Genomic DNA, 23,177 nt, shown 5'->3' with positions numbered 1-23,177 from the left:
ATAACCAAACATTACCAACAATAAGATGACAACTAGAAGAGAAAATATGTAAAGTTGTGGTATTGTGATTGGTCTATTGGGGCTCATCAGATAAGACCACAATCCTGAGGTTGGCCAAGTTTCCCGGAAAGGAAGAAAGATCAAAAACCCTGAAGCAATTTTCTTGGACTCTGTTTCTTGGCTGTGGATCTCAGGGAATCTAGTTATTTGAATTACTCCACACACACAAAAAAAGAATAGGAAGGCACAAGGAGGCAGGTCAAGAGCTAGATAGATCTTTCCATGGTAACTCCAAGTTCAAAACGGATTAAAACACCGAGCTCAAAATGGATAAAAGCATTTGATGAAGCAGATTATCCAGTTTCACATTCCTTACTGTGTTTATGTCTCCTCTGTAGTCCCAGCTCCTTAAAAAGTCTTGTTTAAGTGCCTGTAGCCTGTTCTCAGCTGTGCCGTGGGCAATTAAAGGAAGTACTGTGTGCCTATATTCTAGTTAGAGGACAAAAGAGATGCCATCCCAGCCCATCATCCATGCCCTAAGCAGGTGTGGTGAGAGCACAGGTGATGAGTGAGAAGGCCCTAGCCCAGGAGAGGTGCAGCTCAAAGGCCATGATTAGCTCATCAGGGTCTGCTGCGCTGCCCCATATGGGGACACATCTTTTATGGTCATTCCCAAAGGGTCTGGTGTTGATTTTATTGCAGAGTCACTTCTTTTTATCCTTAAGAATGTTTTGAAAATCATTCAGTTAAAATATATAGCATTTGGAAAGACATGAGATTGGGAAAGGGAAAACAACTTAAGAAGGCAAAATAGCACACAAACTAACAAAGACAAATTTCAGGCTGTTTCAACTCTCTCTGCTTGCCTATTTTTCAGATGGGGGTACTTTATCAAAAGTTTAGTTGGGAGGCAAATGCAAGTCAAAGCAAAATTCCTTTTTAAGTTTAAAGTAAAACAAAACAAAAGATACTCTAATGCAATCACTTATTCAAAAGGAAAAAATAAGAAAAAATACAAAGAAAAACAAGCACAATAGTGTCATGTGATAGATGGAATTATGTATTCCATCAAAAGATGAGTTCTTAATCCAAGGTCCTGTGGTTGTGAAACCATTTGTAAATAGTATCTTTGAAGATGGTAAGGTGAGTCAGGGTGCAATTCATTTGTGAATAGGATCTTCTAAGATCCTATTTAGAAATGGCCCAACTGAATCAGTGTAAATCTCAATCCAGATTACTGGAGTCCTTTATGAACAGAAGAAATTCAGAAACAGAGAAACACAAGAGGAGCCAGAAGTCAGTGGAAATCAGAAGAGCAGACACAAGGTGAGAGAGAGATCACTTCAAACCAAGGAGTCTGAAGGATTGGAAAAGCCATCACTGGAATGCTGCAGACTTGGGGAAGAAAGTGTGGCTTTGTAACTCTTTGATTTTGTATTGCCAGCCTCTGAAACTGAGACAATAAATTCTTGTTTAATTGTGGGGTATTTGTCATAGCAGCCTGGCAAAATAAGACATGTCACTAGTCCTTTTTTAAAAGAACAGCATTTTAAGAGATTATTTACTTTAACTTTAGAATAATTGTTCTCTGTAAACAGCACATATCTAATTTCATAATCTGAAATTTTAGTCAGTCTAAACATGAAGTTGGCTGGACTGTGGTTCTGTCCTATCCTTGCCACAATACAAATCACATTAGTACATTCCCAGATAGATATCCTTTAATTTGTTGTGCCTTGTTTTATATTTATTTTATCTTATGGTTTTGTATATATCTTTGTAAGGCAGCTAAAATGTTTTCTGGAAGAAGGTGGAATATAAATAAACAAACAAAAATTACTTTTCTCCTCTCAAAACATTTTCTCTCTTAAATTATGTTTTCTCTCTGATAATGATTACTTTTACCTTGGGTTGTTTGCAAAGATAGCGACACAGTTCTCCAATATACAGAAATATGGTCACATTATACTTTTTGCAGTCATTCCAAAATTGGCTTGCTGAGAATTTCTTCTTTAACACACAAGTGGCACCTATCAGAAAAGGAAAAGACAGGCACTAAGGAAGAAATTCAAGGGCAGAATTAATATAAAACAGAAATTGTTCTGTCTAGAACACTTTTGCTCACTTCTTAGGTTGCATAATCCAGCATGGAGCATTTATATCAAGTTCATTTGAGAACAGTAACTTATAAGATGTTAATGGCTAAAAGGTCCTATAAATCTCTTAAAATATTCATGTTGTAATTCTATATTTTGACTGCCAGTATACATTTTGCAATAAACAGGATGAAATTGGCAGTCAAAATAATTAGGAGAGTTACAGGAATTAGAGCATGAACATAGAAAAATAAACCAGATAAGGGGAACCTTTCCTGATAGAGACCAAGAATATGCACTTTCTTTTGACCTTGAACACCTAGTACATAGTCTATTTTTACAAGCAAAAAGCCACCTCATAATATCGTTGAAGTCAAGAGATGGTAAAGTAGCACCAATAAAAAAGATTTCTTAAAGACTGCAGAACCTTCATATAACAATGGATGTTATATGAATACGTTCCCAAGAAAATTCTAATGTCTTGGTCCTCACCTTTGGTTATTGTGGACAATGATCATATTCTAAATATGGTATCTTATAAAATTACTTAACATTTTACACATATACAAGTAGCAGTGAGTGATTTCTATATTTTATTTCAGGGCTTAGTACCTGACAGATTTCCTCAGCAAGTTTAGGAATGGAATCTACGGAATCACAAGTTCTAACAATTGACTTGTTGGGTATGTGGGGCGGATTGTTCACAAAGATGGTCTCCACAATTCCTTCCATGCACTCCTTTTTGCAATGGGAATTTGTTTCTCCTCCATCAAGAGGTGAAGTCTCAGTCCCCTCCCCTGGAGTCTTGACTCTGGGCTGGCCCTGTGACTTGCTTTGATCAGCAAAATGCAGAGGAAGAGATCACTTCCTATCTGTGTACTTTCTGAGGCTAGGCCTTAAGAACCATGTTGCTTCCATATTCCCCCTTGCAATGCTCCTGCTACCCAGTCAGGAAGCAGAGGGAAGTCTATTAAATGAGGAGAGAACATGGGGAGAGTGAAGTCCTGTCAACATCAACCCCAAGTTCCAGCCACGTGAATGACGACATCTTAAACCTCATAGCTCCAGGCAAGCAGCCAACTGACACAGCCACACGAGTGGGCCCAGGGCAGAACAGTACAAGGACTGCCCAGTAAACCCACAGAATTGTGAGAAATGATAAATCATTATTTTAAACCACTAAATTCGGGGGTTGTTGTTATTCAGCAGTAGATTACTGACAGTGATATTAAATCTAATTTTGTGGAAATGTGCAATCTAAATAATTACCTATTGTTACCTTTTGGGCCAGTATAGTAAACTATTTTCTACCAAGTTTCCTTTTACTTACTTTGATAAATAAAATGTTTATCATTTCCATTTTGTCTTAGACACACACATAATTCTTCTAACTCTTGTCAAACAATTTTTAAGAGTTTAATGATCACAATGAGTTGAAAAAGAACCAGAGACCAAGAAGCTAAGGTTATTATGTCCACTATCAATTAGTGATTTTAAGTTTTTATAAATTGCTACAAACCCATATCTGATTAACAATTAGTCTCATTTTTCATATAAGCTTACAAGGAGACGTATTTTTTATCCTCCTCAAAGGCAATGCCTCTGGCTACTAATATTACAGTAGCTGCCACTGAGTGACTGCTATGCACCAGGCACTGCTTTAAAAGCTCCCTGTGCACTGGCTCCCCAATATATTCAAACTAAAAGGCAAGTATAGCTATTATTCCCTGCTTACATGCAAGAGAAGTTATCTATAAAATATGACTTTTTTGAATAGAGGATGAACCTTTTAAGACAAAAAAATAATCTTCTCAATTATTTATAACACTATCCAGATAGCTTTTACCAATTTTTGTTCATATGTAGGCATCCTAACACTTGTTTATGTGAAAAAAGATTCTAAAATTTAAAGCAGCCCTTGAAAAGTACAAGATCAAGAAAAAAATCTATCCATTAGAAACAGTGAATTTTTTTTAATTGCTCTAGATGTAATTTACATGCCATGGTATAAAAATGGCGTAACACTACTGGTATTTTATCTTTTCAGCAGACTCTTAGTAGATTCTACCCTATTTTCAGAATAGACAATAAGTTCTTTCAAAACTGCAGACCCATTATTTTGTTGGATAGCTCAGATAGATATTTGGTCAGCTCTCTCCATAGCAAGCATTGGGCTTGGATTGCTCTGGCCAATCAGTAATACACCCCTGACTAAGGTCCATACCATCACCTTCTGGAGTGGTATGTAAGAATATTCTGATTGCTTGCTGCTTTTAATGCAAATCACTTTTAATGTCATTTGGATATATGCCATCCTGAAAAAGAGAACTAGGAATAAATATACTTCCATGGTCTGATCATATTGTTTAATTGCCTGAAGTAAGAGTGGTTTCAATACAAAACAGTCCCTGCTATCTACTTCAAGCAAAACCATAGAGCTTAGCATCACCTGTTCTAAAGTTAAAACTATCCTTTTGACAAAGTTCTAAACGTAATTAGGTCCATACTGAATAACTCAATTGATTTGGTTTAAGAGGAGTAAAAGTATCAACTAATCTACCTGGTAGATTTATCAAAAAGCTCTGTTACTCAAAATTGGTAATTTCTTAGAAGTCTTAGGGCCTGAATATCAAAAATTTCATTCTTTAAAAAATGTCCAGGCCCTGATTACCTTAAGCATACCCCCTAATGAAAATAATCTGGTACCAGATCTATTCAAAGTTTCTTGTTATCACAGCATTTTACTCATTGTAGAGGAATGTTGACCCCATCAGTGAATCTACCCACACTGGACAATAGAGAATACCTGTCTCCAGGCCCTTTCCAAGGAATGCCACCTTTAAGAGAATGCTGATGAGATCGGATTTTTATGGAGGAGCCTGTGAAATGCCTAAATTCATCCATTCCTTGGAGTCTCCCAAGCTCTAGCTTAGATCAAATTGGACCATCCATCACAAAGCTCCTTTCCTTGGCCTTGTTTTCTAGAGAATTTCCCTCACTGAACTGCATTTTTTTTTGTTATGTTCCTGGTTTCCAATGAAGAAGGCTATAAAAAATACCTGGATAGAGTCCTTATATTTTATTTGTCTGAGGAACACAGCTGAGAGCATTGTTCTGTGTACATAAGAATGCCACACATCAGAAACATTTTTCTTCCCCTAAAGAACTGTTGCTCCTTATACTCTGGAAACACTAATTAAACAAGAAAATTAAGTAAAATTATGTAAAAAAAAAAAAAATAGGAAGGAAAGGAAAATAAGAGACCCACATTCAGGTACACACAAACCATATACATTAAACCACATGGCCAAATTCCCAGGGCACTGCTCTTTCCACTTCAGGATCACACTGGGTATACCATGAAATTGTGTTCTTTTCATAATATTAAGTAATAATCATATAATATGTGCACAATGATTCTGAAATCTACCGGTAAAGTTTCAAAGTTTAACAAGCACATGTTCTGATTACTAAACATTTTGATAACTTACCAAACAGAAAATTAAAACTTACCTAACTCAATACACCCACCAATTCCCAAGAGAGATCCTGAGCTATGATACAGTGGAAGGGTTAAATAAAGGATGTCAGCAGAAGTACCACCGAAAGCCCACAATCCAGCACAGCCATGTAAAACCTTTAGTTGAGTAATCACAGCTGCTTTTGGTAGACCTGGAAGAAAAATTGTTTTTAAATTATATGTATAATTTGGTCACATGCTGGCCTAGAGGTTGCTGTGAAGGTATTCAGTAGATGTGATTAGCATCTACAATCAGTTGACCTTAGGTAAAGGAGATTGCCCTTGATAATGTGGGTAGGACTCATCCAATCGGCTGAAGACCTTACAAGCAAAAAACAGTGGTGTTCCAGAAAAGAACTTCTGCCTTAATACTACCACATCAACTCCAGTCTGAATTTCCAGCCTACCAGCCCACCCTACAAATTTCAGCCTTGCCAGCCCCCACAATCACATGAGCCAAATTCTTAAAATAGATCCCTTTCATTTATTTTAAGAAGGAGAGTCAAAAGGTAATGGAGATTTGGATGGCAGTGGCAATGACTCCTGGGCATGGAGCAGCAGACAGGCAACTTGCTTTCCTCCTTCCACTCCTCACAGCAGTGGGTGAATGTGTGGCCTCTCTGCCCAGGAATAGAAGGCCTTTCATAGGGATTTGTGAGGCCACACATAATCAAGTCCAAAGAGTACTAACATAAGTATAAGTTGGCAGATTGAACACAAACATAAACCCTCAGGACCCCAAAAAAAGGTGGGGGGGGGAGGGGATTGGAGATGGCAGCAACAAAATTTTAGAGAGATAGATGAATGTGGTAACTGACACTGCAGGCCCAAGAAGCTAAAACTTAAGATGAAGCCCAAAACAAATCTGATTTGACCCCTCAGAGCTCCAGAAAGGCCCAGGCACCTCAAAGAGTAAGAGATAAATGTGGAGGCTGGTTGAAAGTTCTGTTTAAGAGCAAAGTCAAGAGTCTTGGATTTCCTCCTCCTCTCTGGTAGAAGATTGAATTTATTCTCTGGAGGAGATGAATCTCTGGAAACACCAGGAAGAAGACAGGTTGAAAAAATAGGAGAAATACAAGGAGTCTGCAAAGTCCTCCAGCTCCTAACATTTGACCACCAGAACAGAAGCAGACAGACTTTACTCCTCAAGATTCTTCTTTCTGGGGAATCTGAGTAGCCCCCAAGAATAAGCTAAAAGATCCTGACAGTCGTGGATCCACCCACAAAATGTCCCAGACACAGAAACTGAGCAGTCAACGAGCCCAATTTAGGCATACAGAGCTTCTAGCCAGGATTTTGTTTGTTTATCTTGATTGTTGGTATCTGCACTTTTAAGCATGAACTGACAGCCAAGGATCAACAGAAGAAAAGATAGAGACCAATATAAACCAACAGATTAAAAGGATGTCTGAGAAAACAAAGGAAAAGTGTAACACTCCGAAATGAGACTATAATGTATCAATAACACAAGAATAACATGCTACAGAAAGGAATATTCAGAGAACACAAGGGTTGGAAGATAAAGCTCCCAAAAAGTAAACCAAAAGGTAAGAGAAGGAAAATGGGATAGAAAAGTTTAGAAAAAGACAGACTGGGTCCAAGAAGGCCAATCTCTAAAAACTAGGTGTTTCAAAGATGAAAGAATGAACAAACCAACAAATGTGGTTGGAAAGAGGGAACAGGAAGAGAGAAGAGAAAGAAAGAATGGAAAGAGAAGGGGAGGCAGAAATTATTTAAAAAAGAAAGAAAGAAAGAAAAAAGAAAAAAAGAGTTCTCAGAACTGCAGGACATGAGTCTTTACACCGGATAGGTCCCATCAGAGTAGATCAATAAGACTAGCCCTGGGACAAGTCACGTTACAGACAACTGAGGAGGACCCATAAAAATTCTAAAATTTCCAAAAAAAGGAAAATGAAACCAAGAGGATAAGAAATTGAGAAGACACCAAACTTTTCAATACTGGAAGTAGGAAGATAATGGAGCAATGCCTTCAAAACCCTGCAGTAGAATAATTTTACCTAGAATTTCTACAAATTCTACCCTTACAATTTAATTTTAAGGGTAGAGAAAAGGCCATTTTCAGACATGTGAGACCTCAAAACTTACCTCCCATGTCAGCTACTGAAAGCAGTGCACTGACAAAATGAAGACTAAACCAAGGTAATGAATTTAGGATTTAGGAATTAGGGGATCAGAAAAAGGAAAGAGTGGAGAGAGTGAAGAGAATTCCTAGTATGATGGTGAAGAATGAACCTGAGATAGTAAAAGATCAAGACCAAAATATTAGAGATGGGCTTGACAAAAATACAAACTTTCTTTTCAATATCAAAATGTGAGTTACCCTTTCTCAAAGGGTTGAATATGAACCAGTCAAAGATATATAGAAAACTAAGTAAGCAATTAAACAACAGTATTGCTTTGCAAATACTTTTCACTCTTTTTGGAAGTTGATCATACCTGTTGTTCCAGTGTGAAGGGAGTTGCACATGAACAGAAATAAATATCATTTTATTATGTGATATAGCACAGCTAAGAACAGTGCTTACTAATTTATGATACTATAAACACTGATACTGATCAAATAAAAAATTATTATATAACAATATTAGGACTATTCTCAAATGAAAAAGTGTCAGCCATCAGAGAAAAAATGAGTGGAGGGAGGGGATGATCCTGAAAGAAGGCAAAACCCTCAACTTCCATTGTGAGAAATGAATAGATATTCGCTATTAAATATCTTTTAAGTCTCTAGTACCATACTCATTCTATTTAGAGATGTGGAGGTAATCATAAAAAGAAAGTGCTAAAAATACTAATCATAGAGGCTTTGCAGAACCAGAAATGGCTTGAAATATCTAAACAGTAAGAATTTTCAAGCTTCTGCTTGCATAACTTTGACAAATAAATACTAAACAAAATATTAGCAGTGCTTTTGTTTTGGTCTGTTCTGCAAAGGCATGAAAAACTCTCGTATTAATATTGCAGAACCAAAAGCCATAAATAGCCTGCATCAGCCTGTCCTCTTTAATGGAGAGGGGTGGAGTGGTGAACACTGTTTGGAAGACCAGAGTCAGTTTCAATTTCTCACAAGAAAACTATCATAAAGACAAATTAGTTCAGTAACTTCCATTGAACATTTTCAAACATATCACTTTCAAAAATCTTATTCTCTTTCAAAGCCTAAAGTCACCCTGCATTTATGCTGGCAAATTGATATGGTATTACATTTTCCAGTCCATTTATTGAAGCCATTCTGCTCTTAATCAAAAATTCAGTCTACTTTCTATTCTATTCTGCTAGGCCCAAATTATTTTTTAAAAAATTGAAGAAGAAAAACTTTGTGAATTGTACTTTTGCTTAAAATACCACCTGTGCACAGAATCAGTAACAGAATATTTTTAATGTGCCTGTATCAAACCCTTTTCATCTTCAAAGTAACTACAAAAGCCTTCTATTCAATTTTTCCTAAGAATTATTGAAGTTTAACATTTCTTTTGTACTCTCAAGCAATTTTACCATTCTTTTTTGCTGTTGTTCATTTGTTCACCTAAAACGAAGTTCAGTTACTTGACTCTATTTTGTATTTTCTCTCAAACCTTCAATGCTTTCAAGACTTCCTGTTTGCCCCGTGCTCCAACTGCCCTAAGAAAAATCAGAACCAGTACAGTTGCTTAACTTGCAGCTGGAATTTTGCTTAGGAATTAAACTGTTACACAAGAATACAGAGAACTGTTTTGAAGTAGATTAACAGACTCTTAAATATAGAAGGATATTAGGAACTATATTTAAACTAATCTCTTCATTTTCTATGTCAGAAATCCAAGAATCAGAGAAGCTTACAATTTTGCCAAAGATCATACATTGTAGCCACTGAGCCTGGATCTGGGTCTTCAGATATTCCAGTGCACCTTATACTACCAAATCTTTAAGAATATCTTTTCAAATGAGATAATGCCCATGTGAGCATGGTAGCTTACAAAGTTAAAATTAAAGCAATTAACTTTTCATCCAAATTTGAAAGTACTAAGATCTAAGAAGCATAGGTCTTCTCAGATTCGTGCTTTCTCAGATTTGTTGATTGCACATGGCAAAAAGTTGCCCAAAACTGTGGCTTTGCAAATATTTTCCACTCTTGTTAAGCTTTAGAAAGAAGCTGATCATACCTGTAGTTCCAGAGGTAAAAATATAAAGATGAACAGACTTCAAATTCGAGATAGCATGGTAGCTGCGTGGCACAGACCTGTCAGATGCTGTGCTCAGTTTTTCTTTGAGCGAAATTATGCCTTGTGGAACAGAATCTTTCATCCCCCAAACACTAATGCCTTCTGGGAGTTTCGGGAGGATTTCTTCTACTGTTCCAAGCAAATCTATAAAACCAAAGGGTTAGGGACAAAAAAACAAAACATGAATTTCAAACCACTCAGCTTGTCTTTGTTTTTGTGTTTTTAAATTAAAGGCCAGTGGGAACAGAGATAAAATGTAAATACGATGCTGATTTCCTCCTCATGTTGGATGAGTAATATCACAGCCCTTTTATGGTTCTGTTTCAAGAGGACCAACTGAAAAGGAAATCTGGTTATTGTTTGATTGAATCAATGTGAATAGGCCAATTCACATTGAATTTTGGGAACTCCATTAACCAGATTATATTTTTTCTAATTTTAAAAATTGAACTATACTTTTTATATCCTGCTTTGAACCTAAATTCAGGATCCTGCACTGAACAGTTTTCTTGAAATATAACTCAGTATCTAGTTATTCCAAAAAGCCATCTGTCTGTCACCATTTAGTTCTATTTTCATGCACTAAATATTGAAGAATTCCCTGATGGCTTTATAAATCACAGGATCACTGAGCTTTAGATATTTTTGGCACTGAAATGGTGCCAAAACTCAAGCGAGATGTAGAGATGCCCTTTTCTCTAGAGCAGGATAAATAAAGGTAAATGCCTTTGAAAGTAAAAGGAGAGAAAGAATACTTTTCCTAAAAGATGCCGAGTTCCTTGGTGCAGAGGAGAGTGTGATGACTCTAGCGGGAGCAGGCTGATGAGAGCATACCTGCCATCAACGAAGGCTGGTGCAGAACCAAAAGCCAAGCAGAAAAGAAGGCAGAGAAGTAGAAAAGCCTAGAGAACCGGCATCTTCGGGCCTGAAGGACTTAGCTGTCCTGACAGGATCAAGCACCTGGGTTGAATTTCAGGCTTCGGAAAAGAAGGATACTTCTCTCAGCCAGCATCTCCTGGAAAGATAACAAAACAGCAGCTGCTGAGGTGAGGCTATGTTGAGTTAATCTGGAGATTGAACCAGACTTTCTCATTTTTGCCATTAATTGTAGAGGAAAATGTCATCTGCTCAGGAGAGTAATGGCAGAGAAGGGAGTTAGAGGGCAAGACTGGGTCCTTGAGAAGGAAACACTGCCTATTAAAGTACCCAGCATCATGGGGTTACAAAAGAAACTGACTGTCACCATTCCTGTAGAGTCTTTTGTATAAGCAAGACATTTTTTTTTTTTCAGAGACACATGCAGTTATTTATATTCTTTAAATTCTTTTAAATTTAGTTCTCCCTTACTTTAACAACATGTTTTTCTGGAGGTAAAATGCAACTTTTATATTCCACATGGGTACTCCAATTTTATTTCCTTATTCTTATAACACCTCATATTCTTCTAAAATATAAAGGATTTCTGAATGCTGTATTAATTATCTTAAAAATCTACATTAACATTCTTGGGCATACTGAATACTTTTGGAGTTAATGCAGTTTTCAATCTGAGACATTATTTTTAAGGTTTAAAGAACTTGGATCACTATAGCTAAGACCGAAAAAGAATTTAATAAAATAACTCTTGTCTTCAGATTTGTAGATGTTTCAATAGTCAACAAGTTTTTAAAAATGCTAAATAGAGACATCCAATGTAAAGTTTTTCAAAAGACCTACTATTATCAGATAAAAGGGGCTACAGATAAGGGGTTGATATGTCTGGTGGGGGTATTTGGTACTTTAAAAGTTTTTCTTCAATCTTTATTTCTGTAACAAATCCACATAAAAGAAAATACAGAAGTCCAGATAAAACACCTAGTTCCAGTGAGTATAGACAGCATACTGCCATATACAGATTACTCTGACAAGAAAGAGAAGCGAAAAACTACAAGGAATGCTGTGGAAAAAGACAAGACAGAAATAAATTTTAAAAACAGGAGAAGGAAACTATCTGGACTTTTTTAAAAAAAAAAATAGAAATAGTTCTTGATTTCATTTTCATGACTCTCTCTGGTGATTTGAACATATGAGTTTCTGACATTAATTTCAAATCCCTCATCTGGAATTGTAAATTAACAGCACAAACATATGTATGTTCTTAACATGTAGTCTAAATTGGGACATAAATGAAAATAAAAAGACAATATGATTAACAGTGTCACCAAATCTTCGTTGGAAATATAGAGTCTAAAAAACAGCCAGTTTTTATGAACAGTGGTAACTTTTAAAAGAAAAAGGAAGTGAGCAGATTTCCAGGAATCTGAGGAGATACTATTTCATCTCCTTCATATTTTAAAATTGATTTAGCTGACACATTTAGAATTCCCAAATAGCATTCTGTCTAATAAATTACTTTTCTCCTTAATAGTGATAATGGGTGAGGATGGTAGAAATTGGGATTTTAAAAAAATTATAAAACTCAAGGAGAGGAAAAGAATCATTATTTACTTATCACTGCAAATCTTTCTTAATAAAATGAAAACTTTTTAGCATCACTTAAAAAAGTAAGTCCTGAATATTAAGTCCTGACACAAATTAGTATGTGTTTAAATATACTTTAGTGAAGTGTACTACCACCTGCAGAAGCGTTAAGTGCCTCAAAAGAAGGTTGTGTGTCCGGGCCCATCATTTTGCTTACTGCACCGGAAACACACACCACAGCTGCTGCATAGATGTCTAGCCAACAGAAGTAAGCTCTGCCCATTGGTCCATTGTAGATTCAGGTCTTTACAGAAAGCTAATATGACAAGATGAGACAGCTTAATTTGAACATACTGGGTCATTCAACATATCGAACATATGAATCATATGACCTGTAACAAAGATTACATTGCAGAAAAAGGCTCAAGCTCCCTTTCCAAAGCAATAGTTCTTTCAAGAAATACATATCCATTTTCCCATGTGCAATACACTGTGTTGTCATTGTAAGCATAAAAACAGGTAAAATATGATCCCTGCCTATCATTCTTTTGCACGTTGTGTCTGAATTTTTTTCTTGTTTCTACATATTATTATATTTCTTGTTTACATTTCTGAGACTATAAAATCAATGGGGTAAAAATTTAATATATCCCTCTCAAGTGCCATTAGTGTAAATTATGTTATGCTGCACTAAAAACTAAAAAGCTCTTGAAATTATCTTATACTACATGAAACAAACTCTTTTAAAAGTATGGAAAGGGAATCAATTGCTTATAGCTCTTAATGCACTGACATTGTCAATCATTTAAACTTCTATGCATTCATAAACCTACTACGAAATTAGCTTCCATACTACAAAACAATATTCATAAAATATCCAAAGAGAAATTAGGGATCTCACCATATGCTTATACCTACTGTCCTACTACTTAGAGCATCTCCACAGGCTTGTCACAGAATGCACAGGGAGGCTACGGTTTCTAAAAAAAATGATGGTTAAATAAGGAATGTCCTAAAGCAATTCATATGAAGATGTAGATACAAATACTTCATATCAGGCCCTTGTACTCATTTCATTATGAATAACATGCCGGCTAATTTTGCAAATATTTATTTATTAATAGTTATAATAACTTGAGGAGGTATGTGTTATCTCCATTTTAAGGAGGTGGATATAAGGAATTTGAAGGAAACTGAAAGTCAGAAAAATTAACTGATCTGCCTAAGCTAATAAATGACAGAACTTGTATTTGAATGCAAGTGTACTAGACTCCAAACTTTATTCCCTAAAGTTTAACACCTATCTATATTGCTATTCATAATTATTTTCAAAATCAGTTGTCCCAATATAATCTATTGACCTTTCTTTTCCTTTGATAGGTGATTCAAGTTATTCCGTCCCACTCAATTCTCTGTCTAGTTTTGTGCTTATACCATAATTTTTAATTATTGCTGCTTTATAAGCAGATTTGGTTCTGCTATTATTCTCTCACTAATCATTATTATTTCAAATGTTTCTTTGCTATTTTCAACCTTCTTCAATACAAAGTTTACAATCACCTTTTAAAAACTATGTTGTTCTGATACGCTTTGGAAATTGACAGATTGTCCTCACTGTGGACAGTACATGGGCTCAATAACAAAAAGGCATTAGAGAAAATAGTCTACTTGACTTGGCTTTTAAACTGTATTTTTTATGAAGTAATAGATAATTTCAAATTGCCGTTGTTATCTTCTAAATTTCCTATTACTACAAAATAAATGCTGTTAGTATTCTTAGAAAAATTATAAATCAAAACACATATCTGGACAGTCTAATATTTGATTTCGTGTGTGAAGTTGGCTGGGTTGTGGTGACCACTTGACTGGTTAAGCAAACACTAGCCTGCTTTTTGCTGCAAGGAGATTTCATGGATTGCCTGTACAGCTGATTACATCTACAATCAACAAAGTAGATTGCCCTCAGCAATGTAGGGAGTCTCCTCAACCAACCAGCTAGAGTTCTTAAAAGCAAGAACTGAGGATTATTTCAGTGGTCAGAAAGAAGAATTTAGGAGAATTTGGACTCAATTTCATTTCAGCAATACCTTTATGAGAGTTTCCAGCCTGAGGCCTGCTCTCCAGAAGTCAGACTTACCAGTCCCCACAGTCCCATGAGTCAATTCTTTATAATTTTATATATATATGTATATATCCTGTGTGTTTTGTTTCTCTGGGAAAACCCTGACAAATACAGACAGCCTATAGTGTGATACCAGTGAAGGCATCTGAAAGTCTTCATCCTGAAAAAAGCCAATAAAATTCTCATTTCCTCTAATTCACTTCATTTTTCATTTGTTATTTGCCAAGTTAATTTAAAGATTTATGCATCTAATTTCTTATTCATTTAGCAGGTCACATGCAGGTGTGGCAAAATTAAATACGTTTTTCTTGAAAAAATTAACAATCCTACATACAGCGTTGGCTTTATTCTGTGTTTATGGGAGCAGGAATTGGAGTCTGTGAGAAAGAAATGAAGACTGGGAAAAGTTAACACTTGGGACACAAAGGGACTCACCAAGAGTGGGTTCCAATCTATACTGTGGACCCTATCCCACCAATGAAAACACATCATTTCAGCAAAACATTAGAGTTCCTGGTTGATTCCTTAGAGTGTAGCCTTTCAAACCAGATGGATCTGGATTGAAATTCTGCTTCTTCTGTATAGAAAAGCTGTTAGCTGTATGATCTTGGACAGGTCACTTCATTTCCCTGAGCCTTCATTTCCTTATCTGAAAAATTACTCTCTGCAACTCATACAGTGATTGGGAGAATTAAATGTTATATACAAAGCACTCATTATGGTGCCTGGCACGCGGTCAGACTTCAGTAGATGGTGGCCATTGTTATTGTTTTATTATTATTCCTATTGTTTGTTATGATGATGAACATGATCATTTAAGGAGCTCACATTCATTATACAGAGAGTTGAGAGCTGAATGAAGGAGATCATAGGGACCAAAGGGAGAGGAGTCCTAGTCTGAGACACAGATGAAGTCCAGGTCCCTCCATCGGTAATGTGTTCCTGGGATACTGGTCTGGTCTGTTTTCAAGTCAGATCATTGCTTTTCCTTCTCCTGCTGAAGAGTATATAACTAGACAGAGGGAAGTTGGGATTCCATTCCTCAAAGTATCAATGTTCTCAAGAAACGAGATACAAAACTGATGTATGACAGGAGCCCCAGTCTTTCAACTGTGATAACATATTTTTCAAACAATTTTATTAGCTGCCTTGAATCCATGCACACAAGTTTGAAAGTGGGTTTATGTGCTCACTTCCTTTTATCTCAGATCTTTGGAAAGTAGACAGTATATCTATTATAAGCAAAATTATTCAAGAAAATGAAAAGTAGAAAGTTTCAACAGACATTGTTATTTCCAGCACATCTCCTTTTGCCAATTAATAATTTTTTACTCAAATGGGACCACAATGGCATGTGGATGTGGCTTGCAATTTTTCAAGGACAATAGTGAAAATTGGGAAGAGTAAATGCAGAGCATAGCCCTCAAGACACAGTTAGACCCATCAGTAAGCACATCATAGTTTTTAAAAGGTAACTCAAAAGCTTAATCTGCAGGATTAAGCCCCATTTCAAGTGGTTAGCTATTTTTCTCATACCTTCTTTGTTATAAATGGCAAAAGAACCCTCCTCTTTGCCAGAGAAGAGCTAACTGACTAGCTCCTAATTTCTGTCTGACAACATTTCAGGTTTACTGCACTGCTACTGGGAAGGACAGGACAGCTGCCTAGAGGCAATTCAGTAGGGTTGTGTAATACGTGCCTGGGTCTCCCTCCATATAGTATTGTACCCACTGCAATCCCCAACCCAAGAGGCACAGTGCAAAGACTTATCTCTTACTTTATGGGTCTGTCTCTGCCACTGTGCAATTAAAAATAATGATGGCAACCACTTATTGAATATACAGTATGGTCCAGACGTCCTATTGCGTGCTTTACATTTAATTTACACAAGACCCAATGATATTTATTGAGCATCTGCTAAGTGCTCACATTCCATTAACAGTCCATGTTTGCCTGACTCCAAGATGTGTATTTCTCCCATTCAGCCTTGCCACATCCCTGAGGAAGCACAACCTCCCTTTAAATTGATTTCGCTTCTGCCAGTATTCAAGTAGTATCCCCTCACAGTAAACGCATGTTCAATAGTTGATATAAACAAAAACCCAGAGTCAGTGTCCCCATGATCAGTAAAGAAAAACCATGCATGCATCAGTGCTTAGAACACTATCTTTTCCAGCTCATGAATCACTGAAGCAATTTAAGCTTCCCTTCAATTATTAATTATTATTTTTTTGGAGTGGAAGTGGTCTAGCCAAGTTTAAAATGGAAAAAAAAAAACATATATGCAAAACAGTCATTTTACTAAATATAATTAAAAAGAAATGCTTTAATAACTAAAATACATGTGTATGGCTGTCATTCATATGAATAAGATAGTAAAAGTTCACACAAGCCATACATCCTATCTATCTGAATACACAGTCCTTGCTAGAAAACTTAGATAGTCTTTATTTCTTTATTTTTCTTCTACCTCTTCCTCTTGGTCCTTAAAAAGCAGATGCCTTTGTGGTCGGAAGTCATTTGGAGACATACAATGGCCCAACTGTTAACTGGAACATTTGCCCTGCATGTCTGAATGCAACAGTTCATGAAAACTAGTGCAAGACTGCATGCATTACTGTATACGTTTATAGAGCTGACAGGATATTTACTTCTTGTGAACTATGAGAGAATCCTGAAATCCTTCAAAAGATTTTATGTTGGAACAGAAAATACTATCAAATCTAAAATACATGTGGTATACTGAGAAAGAAGAGAGAGCAAAAATATATTCATGCAAGTTAAACCCAAAACCTTGTAGATGCCTAGTGTGAATAAAGGACTTTGACCTTTTAGTGTGTTGTGATTCTAACACTTAGCAACACATAAAAAATAACATAAAAAAGAAATCCCAGTGATATTTCTACTCTCAAACAGGTTACCAAATGGACAGCAGAGAGTGGACAATTTATTAGCAAAAAATGTCTAAGCAAATAAAAAGTTACCAATTGCCCATAGCTACACCTCTTAGTTTTTTATTAAGTCATTCATTTATTCATTCATTCATCTGGGCAAAAAATATTTATTGAGTCTCTCCTGTGTGCTAAGTACCGAGAATTTAGCAGTGAGCAAAACAAACTTCCTCAGCTCAAAGAGCTTATATCCTAGTTCTTGGCCTATTTCTCAAGGCTGCACAAGTATCTGTTTGTGAACTGGCTAGGAGAAGTTTAATTATGCCACTGAGTGACCACAAATAGCGACAGGATGTTCAGGTACGAGGTTTCAATGGAAAAGACACTGAAATAAAGGTAGATGGATGGAAAGTAAGAGAAGGAAGGATAGGTGATAGGGGATAGGTGAAGGGGAAAGGAAAGGAAAAGATGGAGATGAGGGAATAAAGAGGAGAGAGAAGCTGAACCAAACAGGCTCTATGAATTAGTGTCAGAAAATCTGAACTGCAGTCCCCATACTGCCTCTCTTGTATAAAAGTGTTTGAGAAGGTCACCTACCCACTCTAAACCATGCTTTCCTCATCTTTAAAATAAGGCTAATATTAGCTGTGGTAAGGATCACAAAAGATAGTATGTGTAAAAATACTTTGTAATCTATAATGTACTTTAAAAATGGAAGGTATTATTATATTACTAAACCTGCCAAAGGATACACAGATAATTACATACAATTATTAAAATGGTATACAAGCATCCCAACATTTTTGTTTGCTCTAAGTAAAGAGAAAAGCACAAACAGGTAGATGGTAATCTTGGAAACATGTACTATTAGCAATATCAGAGTTGAAAGATGGGGCGAGGGAAGGAGAGCACTAAGTTTAATATAAACCCTTTAATCTAAGTCCTATTTAATTTTCAATAAGTACTAAAATATCCCAGGAGAATTTGGGATGCCACTGGACATGTGTTCTAAGGCAAAATGGTATAGATACAATAAATAGTATGCAAATCACTTATAGTACTTTACACAGAGTCAGCCTGAGGAAATGACAACTGGTGATATTGTTAATGAAAATAACAAGAATAACATTTGCCAGGTGGCTTAGCTGATATCTTTTCCTTTTCCTTGTTCCTGGAGATACAGTTGACAGACTGACTCTGCCATGACTGAAACTGCCTACCCCTATGGACATTATCTGGCCTGGCCTTTAAAACTTGTTTGAAATTGGTTCTATACAATTTCTGAAAAGTAAAATTTTGCTAAAACACGTAAATAAAGTGTTCCAAATATAATACTTGTCTCTTTTATAGCTGACACTAAATCATGTTGTAACAGCAAAGTCCAAATTAGATTCCCTACCAAGAGTCCCAGAACGAGTCTGCAATAACAATAGCAATTATTTCAATTCACCAAAGATCTAGTTAGCACATACCAGGCATTATAATAACCACTTTACAAAAGCCAGGTCATTAGATCCTCAGAGTTACACTGAAGTAAATGGTATTTTCTCCATTTTACAAATGGATTAAATGAGGCCCAGGGTGGTTGATAATCCTATCTACAATCACACAGTTAACAGTGGCAGACCATAAGAAGTTCAGTTCTGTCTGGTTTCTCTCTGTCTAAATCACTTGACTATCTTTCTATCTCCATTCACTCTCCCTGGGGATATAAGGATTCAAAAGTATGTTGCCATCAGAAACACCCAATGAGAATCTAAGAATCCCAAAATTAAAAATTCTAAAAAATACATGAATATATTGTTTACCAATTAGAATCAAGATGTCAAGAACACAATTGTTCACAATGAGAATTTCAAATGCAAGGTGACTATGATCTAAGCTCTATCTTACAAAAAAGATCGACTAATTGATCATAATGGAATTGCCATCTTCAAAGAAACATATGTAATTTATGTATTTTGGGGATACCTTATAAAGAGTAGTTAGTGAGATTTAAGATTGATTTCCACAGCCACCTACTTACTGAGCAAATCAAACAAATGGTTTTGGCTTAAATTTTCAGCATTCCAAAGTGGCTTTTTATGCAAAAACTGGCTACTGGTGATAAAAACAAAAACAAGGAAACTATGCAATTAGGTACTGGCAAGCAAAGCCAGAGCTGACACAAGTTAAACTGTGAGATTAATTGACCTAATTAATCAACAATTCAGTCAACAGCAAAGTCTGAGTGCTCTATTTTGAGAGGTAAATAGCCCTATACACTTAAAGGGCAATCCCTCAGACACCCAGCTATGGTATGCTTCTCGGGTTGCCACCGAAATCTTTTCAGAGATACTCTGGCCCTTTTAGCTTGCTCTTCTAAAGGGAATTTATGGCTTTATCAATTTTAGCATAATTTGAAGTCGCCATTTGCTCCAGAAACTCAGCAATCTAAATTACACTGGGCAGTAGTGTGGGAAGTGGAATAAAAGATCATAATATATCTGCAGATACATCCTGCTGCATTCACATTTTCATTTGCCTCTGCACAAGTGGTAAACATTGTTTCACCAAGTTATCAAAATTCTGTGTGATGTGACCCATTTATTCTACTTATTGGTACTGTACAAAAAATCTTTACCACAAGTTAGCCTCTTTCCAAATTCAACCTTGAAGAACATGACTGCTGCGTGAAAAAATAAACACAAATTACACAAGGGAAGTTTTCTGGCTCCTCTCTGCTTTGCTTAAACCCAATAAAAATCAGTGCCTGAGAGTAAACATTTTGCTGCTTTATCAGGTCACAAGTTGAGCTGGAAGGACAATGGAATTAGAAAGAGTTACATAGCCTTGAAGGACTAATCCTTTTCTCAGTATATTGCCTAACTCATTATTATGTGGTGTGTGAACTTTATGTGATAAAGGATACCTGGAAAGTTCTATACTTTAGGGTTCACTGGTATATACATGTAGATTATTAGCTCAAACTGCTCTGTGAATTTAAAAACTTTATCTGACATATCTGTAGGCATCTATTAATCCAAAATACTTACATATTTCACTAAGGCCCTTGCCAAGGATCCTTTCTCCTGCCCCCACAAGAAGAATACACAAAAAAACTTTGTATTATACCAAATAAGTATCAACTTTCATAAAACAATTCCTTTTCATTAAGCAACCCATCTTTCTGTGTTCTTTCAAAATGTTAGTCATGGTACTAACCAAAGACTTTTCTTCAAACTTGAATGTGAATATGTGTATCCAAAGCCATCCTAATCCCCTGGGGTAGGGGGAACCAAAAGGAGAATGAAAATGATGCACAGATGGGGTAGAGGAATAGAGGAAGAGGACTAGGTTAGTCAAGAGTCCACCCACTGGCCCAGAAGTGGGAGCCCAAACCTCCCAGGCAGATCCTAACTTGCAGGCAGGCAAATAAGAGCAGGCACAGAGACAGGAATTCATGCACATCAGATTAAACATATTTGTTCTGAAAATGAAATCAACCTTGGCAATCTTATGATTAGAGGTAGGTAAGCATTCCATAATGCAGTCAAGACGATGTTCCTAATCATTAAATATTTTGTCAGAACTGATAAAGTTTAGAATTGTAGAACACAAAGTTTAGAACCCAAGTTCCATCTCTCCATGTTCTTGGAATTACGGAAGGTACCAATAAGCAGGAAAATTACCCCTCTCCCCAAAGAGAAGGAAACAGAGATTTCATAAGTTTCCTGAACCTATCTTGATATTTACTGATCTACAACAGAGGAAATGATTAGCCCAGTCATGGGATTTTAAAACCACTCTGTACTCTGTACTCTTAAGATGTGCATTTCATCACACCCACAAAACATTAGTTGTGAACTGCTCTAATGAAACAAGAGGGCAGGAAGGCGGACAGGGTTTCCATTCTGTACAAGCAGACACATCCCATACTCTACCTGCGCCCACCACTAGGGCCTTGGGCTTGCAGCTGTGGATGCAATAAAGGAGAGAGTTGGTGCGGATGTTGGTGTTGAGGAAGGCCACCACACAGCCCAACTTGGCCAGGCCCAACCACACATGGATGAAATCGGGCTCGTTGCTCATCATCAGTGCCACAGTGTCCCCTCTTTTCAGCGTGGAATGGTTCAGAAAAACATGGGCGACTTTGCTACTCCTTTTGTCCACATCTTGATAGGTGTAGATGTCTCCCTCGTAGATGATGAAAGGTTTCTGGGGCTGCTGTTTAGCATGGCTCAGGAATCTATCCAGCATAGTGACCAATTCCCCTCTCAGGCTGTACATCTTCAGCCTAATTCCATAGCGCACCAACTTCAGCGTGTACCAGAAGTCAGCCCAGAAGAAAGGGAACAGGAGTGTCTGCCAGAAGTATAGGAAGAACATTCCAGTCCCTAATCCTGTTAGCCATGACAGAAGCATGGGGACCATGCCGTCAGAAGGCTACTCTAACCCTTGTCCAACCTGCGTCCTCTTCTAGGTGCAGGAGACTGCCGGTCCTCCCTGCTCGGGGCTGTCACCAGCAGTTCCGTGCGAACTTCTTCGAGGAAGTTGCTAAGGAACAGAATCCGAAGTTTACGTGGAGGAGGTGGACCCAAGTGGTACTGGGGAACTGGCTTGGGACACAGGACGGCTACAGACCAAAGCACCTGGTTCCTAAGCGAAATCAACGCAGGCACCGGCAGGGACCTTGGAATCCACGAAACACCGCACAGCACCCTACCCTCTCAGGAGCCCCGACAGTGCCCGGCGCCCTGCCCGGTTCTCCAGCACGTTCTGGGCCCCTCTTCCGGTGGACTGGGTCAGTCTCCCGCACCACTGCAGTCCTAAGCAAACCCTACCATCCTCAGGAGAAGAAGGTCCACTGGCAGAAGCTCTCCTTTCTGAGGCAGCTTGTCCTGGGACTGAGACTGGAAGCTGAATTAAAGCCAGGAGAAAATGCAGTGGCCACGTCTGAGAAAGGCTGCGGCTTTTCTGTCTCCACCAGCCAGAAACCGCTCAGGGTCTCCACGTCACGCCGAGGCCCGAAGTTATCCCCGGGGCTCCGGGGATCCCGGGCTCCGCAGCGCCGCCCTCGCCCTCGCACCGCCCACCGACCCCCGCCCCTTGGCACCCGCGTCCGCAGCGCCCAAGCCGGTCGCCCGGGAGCTCCCCTCGGACGCACCAGGTCCCTGCGAACTGCTCACAGGTGACCGACGCGTCCGCTGGAAGGTGCTGCCTCCCACCCAAGCCGCAACTCCGCGTCAGAGTGTACTTCGGCTGCTCTGTCCCTCTTCCGAACCGCGATGAGGGTGTCGCCCCTCCCTCCCGCCCTCCAGCTCGCAGCCAGCTCCAGCCAGGGCTGCACGGCGGCTCCGACTGCCCGGGGCCCCTTCGCCAGCTCCTCCCTCGGCGCGGGTCCCGCCGCAGGACATGTGTGCGGTGTTGGCCGGCTCGGACTTCAGGATCCAACGCTGGGGGCCCTTTCCTCTGGCCGGGAACAGATTGTCCCGAAGAGGAAAGCCGGGGTACACGGAAGCGTGCAATGGAAAGGAAATTGGGGGTGAGGGAACCAGGCTGCTGGAACTGGGTTAGGGGCGGTCAGCGGACCTTGCAAGGCTGGGAAGGTGAAAGATTGTTGCACGAGGTTATTCACTGACCCAACAAACAAATAATGGGAACTAAATAAGATGCCATAGACGCGAAGTGAAGAATTTTTTTAAATTCCCCCAAAATGTGTGTGTGTGTGTGTGTGTGTGTGTTAGATGGTAAAATTTATATTTATGAGTGGATAGATTTAAGAATGAAAGTTTTTTGAAGTAGAAAGGAGTATTTGGACGCTTTGTTCATAAAACCTTACAAAATTGGTTTGTTTTTTCCAGAAATTTTGCATTCACTCTCAAA

General features: G+C 38.0%; 1 protein-coding gene across 1 annotated transcript in view; it reads right to left on the bottom strand.

Annotated features, from left to right (window-relative positions):
* The window catches only part of SLC27A6 (solute carrier family 27 member 6), a 62,690-nt gene extending 40,350 nt beyond the window's left edge, over nucleotides 1-22,340 (bottom strand). Inside the window, exons 1-4 of the mRNA XM_037801930.1 lie at nucleotides 21,236-22,340; nucleotides 9,780-9,983; nucleotides 5,610-5,768; nucleotides 1,906-2,030 (exon numbers count right to left, since the gene is read on the bottom strand). Of these exons, the coding sequence (XP_037657858.1) occupies nucleotides 1,906-2,030; nucleotides 5,610-5,768; nucleotides 9,780-9,983; nucleotides 21,236-21,725 (978 nt within the window). The 5' untranslated portion in view covers nucleotides 21,726-22,340. The remainder of the gene's footprint in view (nucleotides 1-1,905; nucleotides 2,031-5,609; nucleotides 5,769-9,779; nucleotides 9,984-21,235) is intronic.
* Between the last annotated feature and the right edge of the window lie 837 nt (nucleotides 22,341-23,177).

Source organism: Choloepus didactylus, chromosome 13 (genome assembly GCF_015220235.1).
Source record: "Choloepus didactylus isolate mChoDid1 chromosome 13, mChoDid1.pri, whole genome shotgun sequence".
NCBI lineage: Eukaryota > Metazoa > Chordata > Mammalia > Pilosa > Megalonychidae > Choloepus > Choloepus didactylus.
The sequence above is the reverse complement of the archived record's forward strand: the minus strand, read 5'-3'. Positions and strand labels throughout refer to the sequence as shown.